The sequence below is a fragment of the Pan troglodytes genome, chromosome 11 (genome assembly GCF_028858775.2).
Source record: "Pan troglodytes isolate AG18354 chromosome 11, NHGRI_mPanTro3-v2.0_pri, whole genome shotgun sequence".
Classification (NCBI taxonomy): Eukaryota; Metazoa; Chordata; class Mammalia; order Primates; family Hominidae; genus Pan; species Pan troglodytes.
The window spans coordinates 10,710,171-10,724,527 of record NC_072409.2 but is presented as its reverse complement, the minus strand read 5'-3'; the positions used below and the strand labels follow the sequence as shown (position 1 = coordinate 10,724,527).

The window sequence follows — 14,357 nt, the reverse complement described above, 5'->3', positions numbered from 1 at the left end:
TCTGGTCCCACAGCTGAGTTTATTATACTTGTTCTCTTCTTTTACAAAATTAAAAACATCTAAAACCAGGCCCAAGTGGCAGCTTGAGTCCCTCCATTTCTGGAAACTGAGAAGGCTCCACCTGGCTTGATATGGACACAGGGTGTGGGGTGGAGGGGAGGAGGTATGGTGCCCAACCAAGGAGGCAAGGGGCAAGGGTGGCAGACTGAGGAGGGAGCACCGCCACGAGCCACAGTCCCTGAGTTATAATTCACAGTAAGAAGGCTCAGGCTGCAGGGGGAGGTCAAGGCTCAGTGACGTTCTGGGGTGACCAGGGGTTTTCCTGGGGAAGGTGGCCGGGGCCAAGATGCTCTCGAGCCAGTTTAGAGGCCAGGGCCCTTCCCGGCCATCTGTCCCGTGGCCTAGCCGACACTCCGTTCATCTCACTTGGTGCTCTGGGTTCCTGTGACAGAGGCCCCAGGCCTTTCCTGCATGGCCTGGCCATCAGGGGCGCCGAGGACACCACTCAGAGAGTCAGAGGAAGAAGGCGATTCGGGAGGCCACGGTCTTGCAGCCGTTGGAGGAGAAGAGCTGCTCGTCTTCAGGGAAGAAGGTGGTGCTGTCCAGCACAGCCTGGACAACCTCATCCCTTGGCTCCAGGCCCAGCTGGGCCAGCTCGTTGAGCACGCAGTGCCGGACGTGGTGCCGCTGGAGCGGGAGGAAGGGCACCACTGCGTCTAGGAGGCGCTCTTCCATGATGCCCGAGTTTGAGAAGCCATCTGCAGGAAGGGTAGGTGGGGAGGGGACTTTGTGCTTCACAAGAGGGGAGAAGCCGGCCCCAAACCCCCAGGGACAGGAGGAAAAATGCTGGCCTCAGTTCCCTCAGCTGCCTTCTGGGTGTAGGACTCAGGGGCTGTAAGGCTCACCCAAAGTCACAAAGCTGGGAGTGCCAAAGCCAGGCTCAGAACTGCCGGGTCAGTGGGCAAAGCATGAGACCCCGGGAGAGCCTGGCCCCTGGGTGTGGGGTGAAGCCGCCCGGGAGGGGGCTGCTGAGCCAGACTCACGGTGCGGGTTGTCCAGCACCGCGCGGGAGATGACCGGCTCCAGCTCCTGCAGGAGGATCTCCTCGCGGTCCCGCCGGCTGCGCCACGCCTCCAATGCCACCTGGTTGATCTGCTCGCCACCCGTGTTGCTAAAACCATGGGGGACCCAGGCTGAGACTCAGATGAGGACTAGCGCAGGGCAGGATTGGACCCTCGCTTCCCCGCTGCCACCTGACATAGGAACACGGCTCAGTGCGGGGAGGAGCCAACTCCACTGAAAACGCTCCACTTCCCCCTCCATGGTGTCCACATCCATGGCCCCTGTAATTCACCTACACATGCCACGTACTTTATAGTTTACAAAACACTTTTGTGTCCCTCAACTGACTTTCCCTCACTGAACTTCCAGGAAGGCATCAGGGCATCATTATTGGCCCCGCTGTTCAGAAGCAGAGACAGAGGCTCAGAGAGGCGGAGCCATGCTGCCTGAGGAAACACAGCGAGGATTCTGAGAGCTGGGACTAAAGGACAAGAACTCTGTTCCTGTTTTTCCCAGGCCTGTGTCCTCCTCACCACAAAAGAGGGAAAACTTCTTGACCTGGCAGGGCTTCCACAAAGAAGTGGCGATCAAAAAGACTGAGCCCAGAATTTGCTGAGAATGTCCAAAGGGAAATCAACCAGGCGGAATGACAATGTCATCTCTGAGAGTGGCAGGGGGCACTGGGAAAGCCCAGCTAAGCCCATGGGGAATTGGATTCTGCTGGGAGCACAGGCTAAGGCTGTAGAGCTGAACCTCTGAGAAGTGGCCCCCCACTGTGCCCCCTGCAAAGCCGGGCCCCACCTGATGAAGATGAAGATGGCTTTGCGGTAATTGGTCCCGTATACCACCCAGGAGGAGCCCAGGAAAGGCCGCAGGACTTCCATCAGGCCTGGGGGCATCTTGTCCATCTCATCGAAGAGGAAGAGGGAGCGGCCACAGGCAGTGAGGTTCCCTTGGACCCAGCTCTTCAGATCCTTCTGTAGGGGAGACACAGGAGTTCCAGGGGGGCTGGAGAAACTCCCCCAACCCCAGACCTCTTCCCAAACCAAAAACTAACCTCCTTTCTAGGGAAGGATGTGGTCTTCCAGAGAGCACCAACCTCTTAGTGAGACTGATGGTGAAACTGTATCCCAGATTGGGGCAGAGACTTGCCCAAAGTCACACAGCCAGTCAGAACAGGGACTCAAACCCAAGCCTCCCACTTCCCTGTTCAGGGCTCCTTCCACAACACCTGCTGCTTTCTATAAAAGGGGAAGTCTCCTTCCTGCTCCCTGAAACTACACAGCAGTGTTGACGGCTGAAACTGATCAGCCTGGTGGGTACCCAGCAATCAACAACAGTAGTAATAAGAGCCAATATTTCCCGATGCTTCCTCTGAGCCACAAACTGGGGCTGATTTCCAGCAAGACAACAGTGCAGATTATCTGACAAACATAGGTGCTCCATAAATGATATCTGCAATGGTATAATCTCATGTCCCTCACAACAACCCTGGCATGTAGGTACTGCCAGGGTTCCTTACTGCCCCAAGGAATCAAAGTACTCCCTGCCAGGTAGAATGACACCTTCCCAAGTTCTCTGCAGGATGGGTCCTGAGGGCTGGGGCTGCAGCCGTGTGTGGCCTGGAGCAGGTGACTCCCCTGTCTGGGCTCAGGACTTACTCCCTAGGGTGGCACCCCATGGTGAGAACAGTGGTCAAGGACGCATCCAGCCTACCTTGTAGCGCTCGATGTGGCTGGGGTGGGGGAAGTGGAGGACGGGAGAAAAGTGGTGCACGCGGGGGCTGCGGAGGCCGCCCTGGAAGAGGTAGTGCGCCAGCAGGGAGCTGACATAGGATTTGCCGGTGCCGGTCCAGCCGTGCAGGGAGAGGACCAGCGGCTTGGTGGGGGCTGGGTCCCGCACAAAGGCCTTCAGCGCCTTCACCACCAGCGCCTTGGCCAGATGCTGGCCGGCCAGGTGCTGAGCCAGGTCACACTCCAGACCTAGGGCCACAGGAGGATGGTGAGGACACATCCCACCGAGGCAGAGGTTCAAGGAGAACGTCATGTCTGGAACCTGGTCTGGGACTCCTGTGTCCTTACGTTTGTCCAAGCTGCCTATGCACATGGCACGCAAACCTTGGGGTCTGTGGCGGAAAAGAGCCACCTTCGGGCCTGATTCAGCTCGGCAGCGCCCCCACCAGGCGGTCCTCCAGATTGCACTCAGCCCTAAATGCGAGCTGTCAACGGGGTCAGCCGCAGACCCCGCCCATCCCCAAGGCGCACTGCACTTCTCCTTTGACGGCCAGGCCATTCCGGGGAGGCCCAAGAACTTCCACCAAGGGTTCTGCTGGCTGAGGCCTCTCTCCAGGTTGGCAGGGCCTCCTGGACCTCAACGGGTACCCTCCACCCTCCCAAGTCTGCGGGCCCCGCCCCTCGGTCCCACCCTCTGGGTCCTCAGCTTCTCTGGCCGGCGCCAGCCGGGCTCCCAGCGCTCCCGCGTCTGCCCGCGTCCGCCCGCCCCTCGCTCCGGGCTCCCTGGCGCCTCACCCGGCAAGTCGGGCCGGAAGTCGCATTCGCAAAAGGCGCCCAAGTTGCAGCGCAGGGAAGCCAGGTCCCAGGCGGCGGCCGCGGTCGAGACCAGCCCGAGCAGCCCGAGGAGCGAGCCCCAGGGCCGGCAGCCGCGCGTCGCAGCCGCCATCCGGGTGAGGCCCGAGCTCGGTGTGGGGCAGTCAACTGCCTCGCCCGGGAACTGCAACTCCCGGCGTGCACCGCTCCGCAGCAGCCACGCCCATCGCCTACAACTCCCGACGCTCCTCTCCCCGCCTCCAAGGCCCGCCCGTCGTTCCGCAGCAGGACCAGAAGGTGGCCTCCAGGGGGAACCCGCGAACCGTCCAATCCGGGACGGCGGGCCGCGTTTCCATGGCCACGGTAACTAGGGGACCATCGTAGTGGCTGAGAAAGAATAAATAAAGGATTACGACCACAAAGGGCGACGTAACAATTACAGCAAAAACTTGTGCGGAACCTTACGCCTTGCAAAGCGCCTTTTCCATGCTCCTTTTTTCTTCTATATGACAAAAGTGCCTTCACTAACAGCTTTTGGTGAGCACTTACTCTGTGCCATTAGTGCTAAGTGCCTATATACCTTATAATATGGTAATAGTATCTGCTATCCAGAGAAATGGTGCTGTTCCAGTGAGATAAAGGCACACAAATTGTCTGGCTCAGAAAGTGATCAATAATACATGATCATCAACATTCCGTTGTGTATGAAACAGGACTGTCCCTCACCTAGCAGCAACTGTGGCCAAATGCTTGGCATCAGTCCTGGGAGATGGGTTCTGTTGTTGTCCCCATCTTAAGGAGGAATTTGGGACCGAAGAGGTTAAGCCTCTTACCCAATGTCACGCAGCTGGTAAACAATAGAACTAAACCCAAGTCTGGCTGCTACCAGAGCCGTAGTGCGTGGTTGCATGTTATCAGCCTCTCTTGGTCAAAGGATTCAGAAGGCAAAGGACTCCAGACGTTTGAGGTTCAGCGCACAGGCTCCCCAGGCCTCCAGCTTGGCCTGGATTCGTTTTGATCCACGTTGCCCACCTCCCCCACCCACTGGAGTAAGGGAACCAAGACAACAGCCTTCATGGCCCACCTCAAAGACCCTGTCCCTGCCAACCTCAACACATAGTCACACACACACACACACACACACACACACACACACACACACACACACGACTTCTGGGGCCAAATATCAGAACCTGAAAAAGAAATATTTCCGGCCAGGTGCGGTGGCTCATGCCTGTAATCCCAGCACTTTGGGAGGCCGAGGCGGGTGAATCAACATGGCGAAACCCCGTCTCTACTACAAATACGAAAATTAGCCGGGCGTGGTGGCAGGCGCCCGTAATCCTGGCTACTCTGGAGGCTAAGGCAGGAGAATCGCTTAAACCCGGGAGGCGGAGGTTGCAGTGACAAGAGTGAAACTCCGTCTCAAAAAGAAAAAGAAAGGAAAGGAAAGGAGAAAGAGAAAGAATGAAAAGAGAGAGAAAGAAGGAAGGAAGGAAGGAAGAAAGAAAGAAAGAGAAGAAGAAAAGGAAGGAGGGAAGGAAGGAAGGAGAAAGAAGAAAGAAAGAAAAAGAAAGAAAGAGAGGAAGGAAGGAAGGAAGGAGGCCGGGCGCGGTGGCTCACGCCTGTAATCCCAGCACTTTGGGAGGCTGAGGCGGGCGGATCACAAGGTCAAGAGATCAAGACCATCCTGGCCAACATGGTGAAACCCCGTCTCTATTAAAAGTACAAAAATTAGCTGGGCGTAGTGGCGCATGCCTGTAATCCCAGCTACTGGGGAGGCTGAGGCAGGAGAATCGCTTGAACCCGGGAGGCAGAGGTTGCAGTGAGCTGGGATTGTCACTGCACTCCAGCCTGGCGACAGAGCAAGACTCCATCTCAAAAAAAAAAAAAAAAAAAACAAGAAAGAAAGAGAGAGAGAAAGAAAAGGAAGGAAAGAAATAAAAGAAGAAAACGAGTAGTTCCCACTATCAAGGAGAAAAAAGGAGAGAAGTCTGGGTCCAGGAAGCCAGGTGGAGCCTTTCCCACTCTGCTGCTGCTGTGACCCGGGAAAAGTCCCTTCTCCTTTCAGGCACCAGTCTTCCAGAGGGGAGTTGGGATCATAGATTTCAAAAAGCCCTTCCACCCCAAATCCTTGGATTTTTGGTTGTGCATTTGTGGGAACTGTTGCCATGGCATCCATCCCAGGGCAGGGCAGCGGATAGGAGCACTGGGTTGGAATTAGCTATTTATCTCTCCTGCTGGTCTGTGAGCTTCCAGAAAGCAAGGATTGGGTTTTCATACTTGCTGTAACCCTGGCTCCTGGCACAATCTGGACTGTCCCAGGTGCTAAAGAAGTATTTGTTGTTGAGTCCTAATTAGGGAAAATGAGTCATGCTGATGGGACCAGGGGAAAGCAAAAAGAGAAAGCAGATAAGCTTGAAGTCTGCCTTTTTTTTTTTTTTTTTTTTTTTTTTTTTGAGACAGAGTCTCGCTCTGTCACCCAGGTTGGAGTGCAGTGGCGCGATCTTGGCTCACTGCAAGCTCCACCTCCCAGGTTCACGCCATTCTCCTGCCTCAGCCTTCCGAGCAGCTGGGACTACAGGCGTCCACCACCACGCCCGGCTAATTTTTTGTATTTTTAGTAGAGACAGGGTTTCACCATGTTAGCCAGGATGGTCTTGATCTCCTGACCTGGTGATCCACCTGCCTCAGCCTCCCAAAGTCCTGGGATTACAGGCATGAGCCACCGTGCCTGGCCAGAAGTCTGCCTTCTTGATGGTTCAGGACACACAGCCCTCCTGTGCCCAACTTCTCACCGGACGCATGTAGGTTAGCCCACTGCAACCTTGGCATTATCAGTACTGCAGAAAGCCCTGTTCAGCACACAGCAGAAATGCCATCCCATAAAAACTCACAGCAAGGCTTTGTCTCTTTGCAGTCAGCTCCTCTTCTGCTGATCTGCCCGTTGCTACCTTGCAATGCATTTTCATGCTTCCTGTAATAAATCTGCCTTTCTTTACCTACAACTGTCTTGGTAAATTCTTCTTACTCCCATGCCACTGGCCCCAGATACTCGGCACTCACTCACAACATTTGTTGAATGAAGTTTTCTACCTTTCGCCTGAGAAAAGGTGCTTCCTTCTACCCCAGGAGCCCGAGAGACAGAATAAAGAGTCATAAAAGTTTATTATATGAAAGAAATAACATGGCTTCTGTACATCTATTTACAGAACAGAGACTTATTTACAGTGAGATGGAGGCCTTGGTGTTGGTGAGGGACAGACGGAGAGTGAGGAGGCGTGAGCAGCCTGCCTCCCATGGCTCGAAAACAGGGAACCCCAGCAGGAAGAGGAGCAGCAAAAGCTGGTGGGGGAACCGGCGTTCCTGTTCTTCCTCAGCGGAGACCTGGTGAGCATGTAGCAGGTGGGATGGAACCCAGAGTCCACGCAGGACCCTGGAGGTGCAAGGGAGATGCTTGAGTTGAACCCAGAACATTCTCGGGTTGATCACAGTGTCCTTGGGGTGCTCTGGGGAAAGGTCTGTGCCCCTCTGCCCCTGACGCTGTCCGCAGCTGCAGAGGGGAAATGTCCCTGGGGTCACAGCTCGCTGGAGCGGACAGCAGGTTCCAGCTTGTGGGACAGGGCAGTGAGGACCTTGTCGAACTTCTCATAGCGCCGGGCCTGGCTGCTGCTGGCACCCTGACTGCCCCAGAGGAGGCGCATCTGGAACTCCGTGCTGAACACCTCCAGGAGCTCCGGCCGGGCCTGGAACCCTGCAGTGTTGGGGCATAGGGTCAGGGCAGAGGCTGGGGTTCCTGTCCAGAGCCCTAGCATTCTTCAGGACCCCCCTGTTAGGGACCTCCCCTCAACTCCGCCAGGGATCCAACAAGGTTTGTGAATCAACACGACCCTGTAGTTTAGCATCTTTGTCCTGTTATTTGCAGCATATAATTTAAAAATGACTAGACCATAAAATATTAATGTTAAATATGTTTGCAGATTTTTGGTGATTTTTTTTCTTTTTTCATATTTTTCTGTTAAGTTCCAAATTATTTCCTAAGAAAGATGTATACATTTTAGGCTGGGTGCGGTGGCTCACACCTGTAATCCCAGCACTTTGGGAGGCCAAGGCGGGTGGATCACCTGAGGTCAGGAGTTCAAGACCAGCGGCCCAACATGGTGGAACCCCACTTCTACTAAAAATACAAAAATTTGGCCAGGTATGGTGGCTCATGCCTGTAATTGCAGCTACTTGGGAGGCTGAGGCAGGAGAATCGCTTGAACTTGGGAGGCGGAGGTTGCAGTGAGCCGAGACTGTGCCACTGCACTCCAGCCTGGGCGACAGTGTGAGACTCCATCTCAAAAAAAAAAAGAAAAAAGAAAAGAAAAGACATGAGAGGAAGGGGTCAGGGAGACAGGGCAGGACAGAAGAGTGGAGAAATGTGAATGGATGCCTTGGAGGAAAGAGAAGCAGTGAGGCAGGTGGAGGGAGGCCCAGGCCTGCAAGCCCCCCAAGATGCCACCCGCCACTCACCCTGCAGCTTGACTTCAGCATTGGTGTGGTACAGGCCTCCGTGGTGTGCCACTGTGCGGGCGGCCTCCAGGTGAGCCAGCACCACCTCCACGCCGTGCTCCGTGCTGCCCCAGGGCTCAGGGCCCTCTGGTGGGGCCGAGTCACACTCCAGCAGGGTGATGAGGGGCAGCACATGAGGAAACGTGGTGTTGCTCAGCGGCGGGCCTTCTGCAAGGAGAAAGGCAGCAGGCGCTTAGAGATCCTATAGTGCCCCACCATCCACTGCAGTCCTGGAAGCCGAGGTGCAGGAGGGAACGGGCCTGGCTGAGGTCCGGGAGAGAGCCCCAAGGGCTCCTGACTCCTGGGACAAACCCTTTCTTTCGGATTCCCCCAACTGAACCCACTGCAGCCCTGGCCCAGCCCCAAGGGCTGAGCCTGGACGTGAACAGGGCTGACACAGCTGCCAGCAGGAACAGTGAGCTCAGGGAAAGTAGCTTGCACAGAGCTCAGCCAGGCTCTCATCACTGTCCATGCTGGGAGTCTTTGCTACCCCAGGGAGGGCTGCAGCCTGTCCAAGGTCACGCAACAAGGAAGTACCTTTGCCCTCGTTGAGGCTCTTGAGAAAAGGCTTGAGCTTCTTCTCGTACAGGATGGCACCCTCTGTGTGTCGCTGCCGCAGGGTCACCCATGTCTGCTCCAGCCGAGAAATCTGGGGAGGCCAAACTGTGAGAGACCAGCCAGGCAGAGGGCCTGCAGGGGCCACCCTGCTGCCCTGCTGAGTGGAAATCCAGATGTGGGATCGTTATTATTATTATGGCCATCCTTCATGTACCAGGGACAGTGATGACTACTTTTCATGTCTACCATGAAGCTCTCACAACCCATTTTACAGATTAGGGAACTAAGGCTCAGAGACGGGAATGACTTGCCCAAGGTTATTCCGAAAAAAAGTGGCAGAGCTGGGTGGGAGTTGAACGCAGGACACTGCCTCTGGGAACTTGTTGTTCTTATTTATTTATTTTTTATTATTTTGTTTTTGAGACGGAGTCTCATTCTGTCACCCAGGCTGGAGTGCAGTGGCGCAATCTCAGCTCACTGCAAACTCCGCCTCCTGGCTTCACGCGATTCTCCTGCCTCAGCCTGCCAAGTAGCTGAGACTACAGACATGTGTCACCACGCCTGGCTAATTTGTTTGTATTTTTAGTAGAGACGGGGTTTCACCATGTTGGCCAAGATGATCTCAATCTCCTGACCTTGTGATCCACCCACCTTGGCCTCCCAAAGTGCTGGGATTACAGGCGTGAGCCACCGCGCCTGGCTGTTGTTATTTATTAGTCATAGGAGAGGCAGGCTCAGCTCTGAAGTCAGCCAGACCTGGTTCAAGTCCTAAGTCTTTCAGCCTCTGACTGTATGACCTTAGGCAAGGACTGCTCTGTCTCAAACACTCCATTTGTAAAATGTGGACGCTAAAGGCACCTACTTCATGAGATGGTTCTGAGAAATCAGTGCTGGTTAAGCACTTAGTATAGCACCTAGCCTATAGGAAATACTCACTAAATGGTTGCCACTTTCTTCTTCTTCTTTTTTTTTTTTTTTTTGAGACGGAGTCTCGCTCTGTTGCCCAGGGTGGAGTGCAGTGGCGCAATCTCGGCTCACTGCAACCTCTGCCTCCCTGGTTCAAGCGATTCTCCTGCCTCAGCCTCCTGAGTAGCTGGGATTACAGGCGCGCACCACCACGCCCGGCTTTTTGTACTTTTTAGTAGAAACGGGGTTTCACCATATTGCCTAGGCTGGTCTTGAACCTCTGACCTCGTGATCCGCCCGCCTCAGCCTCCCAAAGTGCTGGGATTACAGGCATGAGCCACGGCGCCCGGCCTATTCTTATTCTTTAAACTCATATAATGCTCCTCATTTGTTTTATTTTACAAGCGAGGAAACTGAGGCCCAGAGAAAGGGAAGAACTTGCTGTGGGTCGGCACTTGCAGAACTCAGTTCTCCCGGGTACTCTCACCAATGCTGCCTAGAAATTCCAAAGCTCCTCCTGATTCCATATACAGCCATCCCAAAGGCACCCCAGGGCTCTTCCAGACAGTCTACCGGGTGCCAGCTCTGCGCGGCTCTCAGTACCTGGGCCATGTCCAGGGCACCCATGACCGCCGCGAAGCTAAACATGTTGCCCATAGTCCCCCGCAGCTCGGCCGCCAGCTGAATGGTCTTGTGCAGCAGCGCTGCCCGCTCCTCCGCAGAGCCGGTGCAGCCCAGGATGTCCACGGCCAGCATGATGGACATGGTGTGGAACCTGTCAGAGCGGCGGGGTCAGAGGCGGCGGGCTCGGGGACAGGGGTGAGGGGTGCGGGCCTGGGGCGCTGCCTGTGGTTGGGCCGGGAGAGGGGGAGGGCGGAGCCAACGTGAGAGGTTGTAAGGGTCAATGGGATAAGGGGGCGCGGCCAGAGCGTGGAAAGCAAGGCCTCGGGCTTCTGATTGGTCAGCATAAGTCAGGGGCGGGGCCAGAGCTGTGGGTCAGCAGGGAAATGCATCACGCAGAGTAGTTTTTTGTTTTGTTTTTGTTTGTTTGTTTGTTTTTTGAGACGGAGTCTCGCTCTTGTCGCCCAGTCTGGAGTGCAATGGCGCGATCCCGGCTCACTGCAACCTCCGCCTCCTGGGTTTAAGCGATTCTTCTGCCTCAGCCTCCAGAGGAGCTGGGATTACAGACGCGCGCCACCACGCCCTGCTAATTTTTGTATTTTTAGTAAAGACGGGGTTTCGCCATACTGGCCAGGCTGGTGTCGAACTCCTGACCTCAGGTGATTCGCTCGCCTCGGCCTCCCAAAATGCTGGGATTACAGGCTCGAGCCACCGCGCCTGGCTAGGCAGAGCAGTTTTAAGAACGAACAAGGAGGAGCCCCAGCTGATGGGCGAGGCCAGGCTGATGGTCAAGGGGATGACTGGTCAAGGGGATGCGAAAGGAAGGCGAATGCGGAGATACAGGATTCAGTCTTTGGGAAATCAGCCTGTTTAGAGCGGGTTATCAGGGCTTGCGATTGGTCAATGGGATGGGAGGCGTGGCCAGAGCCCCCTGGGAGCCGAGCTGAGGCTGTGATTGGCCAACCCGCCCCGTCCAGCGGGGAGTGCGGTAGCCGGGGGTTCCCCGCGAGTCCCCGGGTGCCGGCGCTGTCTCACCTTTCCAGCAGGTCTAGGCGTAGCTGCCGGCCATGGGGGAGGGTGAGCAGTTCCATGCCCCAGCGGACTCCCATTAGGGTCTGCATCTCCTTGGTAACGCCCAGTATCCTAGCAACCTGCAAAGACGCCCAGAGGGCTGATTAATATCCTGTCAGGGCTGGCCCCAGCCATCTGGGAGTCAGAGAGCTTTATCTAAGGGGGTAGGTATCCTGGTTGGGAGGCGGGGTTTGAATTCCAGCTCCACCGCTAACCCTCTGATATGGAGCAAGTGACTCTGCCTTTCTCAGCGAGCCTCAGTTTCCCCATCTGTGAAGTAGGAATTAATAGGAAAATGCCCAGAGGTGCCTGGCAATTAAATATTCAGTTACGGTCGGCCGGGCGGGGTGGCTCACGCCTGTAATGCCAGCACTTTGGGAGGCCGAGGTGGGCGGATCGCCTGAGGTCAGGAGTTCGAGACCAGCCTGGCCAACATGGCGAAACCCCATCTCTACCAAAAATTCAAAAATTAGCCGGGTATAGTGGCGCGTGCCTGTAGTCCCAGCTACTCGGGAGGTTGGGGCAGGAGAATCGTTTGAACCCAGGAGGCAGAGGTTGCAGTGAGCCGATATCACGCCACTGCACTCCAGCCTCAGTGACAGAGTGAGACTCCATCTCAAAAAATAAAAATAAAATAAATAAATAAATATTCAGTTAAGGTTAAGAGCCGGATACTTGTTCATTGCAGAGGGAAACCCTGAAGCCTGGGCAGGGAATGGGCTTGCCCAAGGTCACACACTGGGCCTAGAACCTGGGTCCTCCCTGCCACCCTGGACTCTTCATGGAGTGACATCTTTGCCTTGTTTCTTTTCTTGCTTCCCGCGCTGTGAGACCAGTATAACCCAATAATCAGTTTCTCCCAAACTGTGAAAGGAGAAACTGAAGCACAGAGAGAACTGGGGTCTTTAGATGTTCAAAGATTTAACAAAGCTAAGGCCCAGGCATTGACAATTTATGGGCCGAGGAGGTAATGATTTCTGCTTATTTGTCCAGTGGGGGTGGGGGGGTGGGGGCGGAGAGTCGGGCCTTTTCTAGTCCCAGGACAAGCTGGCTAACCCTCAAGAGGCTCTATGGCACACTAGAGAAGTGTCCCCAACTGCCTCAGGGAGCCAGAGACCACTGGGTTTCAGGGCTGCCCAGTTTTAGTGCCAAACTGACATCTGGAGGAAGCAAGGATATCTTATGTGCTTTTTTTTTTTTTTTTTTTAATAGTGTCGTTCTGTTGCCCAGGCTGGAGTGCAGTGGTGTGATCTCAGCTCACTGCAACCTCCGCCTCCCAGGTTCAAGGGATTCTCCTGCCTCAGCCTTCCAAGTAGCTGGGATTACAGGCGCCCACCACGACGCCTAGCTAATTTTTGTATTTTTAGTAGAGACAGGGTTTCGCCATGTTGCCCAGGCTGGTCTTGAACTCCTGACCTCAGGTGATCCGCCCGCCTCGGCCTCCCAAAGTGCTGGGATTCAGGTGTGAACCACCACCCCTGGCCTTTTTAAAAGGAGAAACTGGAGGCCCAGTGAGGCTAAATGACCAGCCCAGAGTCACAGAGCAGGCAAAGGACAGCCATGGAGCTAGAATCCAGGCCCACCTGCTGTACTTGGGGAATCTGGGAGCCAGCTTCTCACTGCCCTGCCCCACAGAACAGAGATGCTCCCTCCACCCCAGTGCACAGCCAGCACCTACCAGGCAGTCCACCTTGGTGACATGCCGGGCCAGCGTCCGGGCATCCACTTCTGCCAGCAGCTCCTTGACCTTGCGCAGAAGGCCCACCTCCAGTGGCCGGTTATCCCTGGGGATCAGTAGTGACTGGAAGGTGGCCGGGTTGAAGGAAGAAGTGACTTCCACGATGGGGACTGTGAAGGTCTTGCCCCAGTCCCCTTCAGGGGCCCCATTTTCTGACAGTTCCTTTAGCTTCTCCCCATAGCTCCTGGCCTGCTGGCTGGAGGTCTCAGTCGCTGCCCACTCTCGGCTGCCACGCACAGGAGGCTGGAGCTGGCAGTAGTGGCCAGAGTCCGGGTCACTGTAGCTGCTGAGTGATGGTGACGGGGAGGCCTTGCCAAGGGTGTGGGAGGGGCTGGTGTGGGGGCCCTTGTCTGACTCCCCATGGGTCTTTGGGGCACTTCCGGGACACAGCTGGGGCTCACTGGAACGGCGGGCGACAGGGGAGGCAGGCAATGCTGTGGCAGAAGGGGCTGCAGGGGCGGCATGGACGCGGGTTACTGCAGAAAGGTAGAGAGAGAGGCCCCGTTATAGCAGCTCCCCACCAAAGTGAGATTCCCGCACCCCTTCCCAAAGAACAGGCTCCCTCACTCCTTGTAGGGAGTACAGAGGTGATGTCCCCACCTCCCTGCATCACCAGAGACCAGGGCCGATTGACTCTGGCAAGCTGACCAGCCCAGGTGATGCTCTGAAATCACCAGGACCCAGGAGTTTGCATGGCCCCACCCTGAGGCTGCTGCAGCCTTGGGGACCCACTGCTTGGAGGAGCTTCAGTGATCCGGGGAAGCTGAGTACCTGCTGGAGTTTCTTGTGCCACATGTGATTGTTTCTCGACGAATTAGCAATAATGATCTCCTTTTTTTTTTTTTTTTTTTTTTTTTTTTTGAGTCACTGTCTCCCTCTGTGTCCCAGGCTGGAGTGCAGTGGCGCCATCTAGGCTCACTGCAACCTCCACCTCCTGGGTTCAAGCAATTCTTCAATTCTTGAGCCTCAGCCTCCCCAGTAGCTGGGATTACAGTAATGTGCCACAACGCCTGGCTAACTTTTTTTTGAGTCAGAGTCTCGCTCTGTTGCCTAGGCTGGAGTGCAATGGCATGATCTCAGCTCACTGCAACCCCCGCCTCTCAGGTTCAAGCAATTCTTGTGCCTCAGCCTCCTGAGTAGCTGGGATTACAGATGTGCACCACCACGCCCGGCCTGAATTAGCAATAATGATTTGTTGCTAAACCTTGTGTGCTAGGAGCTGGCAACATGCTGGAGACATAACGACAGTAAAACCATCATCAAACCTCAAAGGCGATATTTACTAAGCTCTTAGTGCCTGC

The 14,357-nt window shown here is 55.3% G+C and overlaps 2 protein-coding genes across 26 annotated transcripts in view; both read right to left on the bottom strand.

Moving 5' to 3' along the window:
- TOR2A (torsin family 2 member A) lies at positions 1 to 3,995 on the bottom strand. 8 transcript variants are annotated; one of them, XM_520274.7, is made up of 5 exons: positions 3,591 to 3,995; positions 2,779 to 3,044; positions 1,864 to 2,039; positions 1,044 to 1,171; positions 1 to 758 (listed from the first exon to the last, which is right to left on the bottom strand). In XM_520274.7, the coding sequence occupies exons 1-5, from the start codon at positions 3,739 to 3,741 to the stop codon at positions 514 to 516; spliced, it is 966 nt and encodes a 321-aa protein (XP_520274.2). In that variant the 5' UTR covers positions 3,742 to 3,995; the 3' UTR covers positions 1 to 513. The 8 variants fall into 8 exon arrangements, 6 of the variants coding, with proteins under 6 accessions (XP_520274.2, XP_003312381.1, XP_016817211.1 ...); XR_010148836.1 differs by lacking the exon at positions 2,779 to 3,044 and having other exon boundaries at positions 3,591 to 3,930; XM_003312333.4 differs by lacking the exon at positions 1,044 to 1,171 and having other exon boundaries at positions 3,591 to 3,875.
- SH2D3C (SH2 domain containing 3C) overlaps positions 3,906 to 14,357 on the bottom strand; it is a 43,383-nt gene continuing 32,931 nt past the window's right edge. For 7 of the 18 annotated variants that reach the window (XM_001150131.6, XM_063788227.1, XM_063788228.1 and 4 more), the window contains 6 exons: positions 12,997 to 13,532; positions 11,283 to 11,398; positions 10,230 to 10,401; positions 8,700 to 8,811; positions 8,124 to 8,330; positions 6,758 to 7,362 (listed from right to left, as the gene is read on the bottom strand). In XM_001150131.6, coding sequence (XP_001150131.1) covers positions 7,187 to 7,362; positions 8,124 to 8,330; positions 8,700 to 8,811; positions 10,230 to 10,401; positions 11,283 to 11,398; positions 12,997 to 13,532 — 1,319 coding nt within the window. In that variant the 3' untranslated portion in view covers positions 6,758 to 7,186. Of the gene's footprint in view, positions 3,996 to 6,757; positions 7,363 to 8,123; positions 8,331 to 8,699; positions 8,878 to 10,229; positions 10,402 to 11,282; positions 11,399 to 12,996; positions 13,533 to 14,357 lie in introns of those variants that run through there. The other 11 variants (XM_009457333.5, XM_016961718.4, XM_009457337.5 and 8 more) reach the window with 4 other exon arrangements.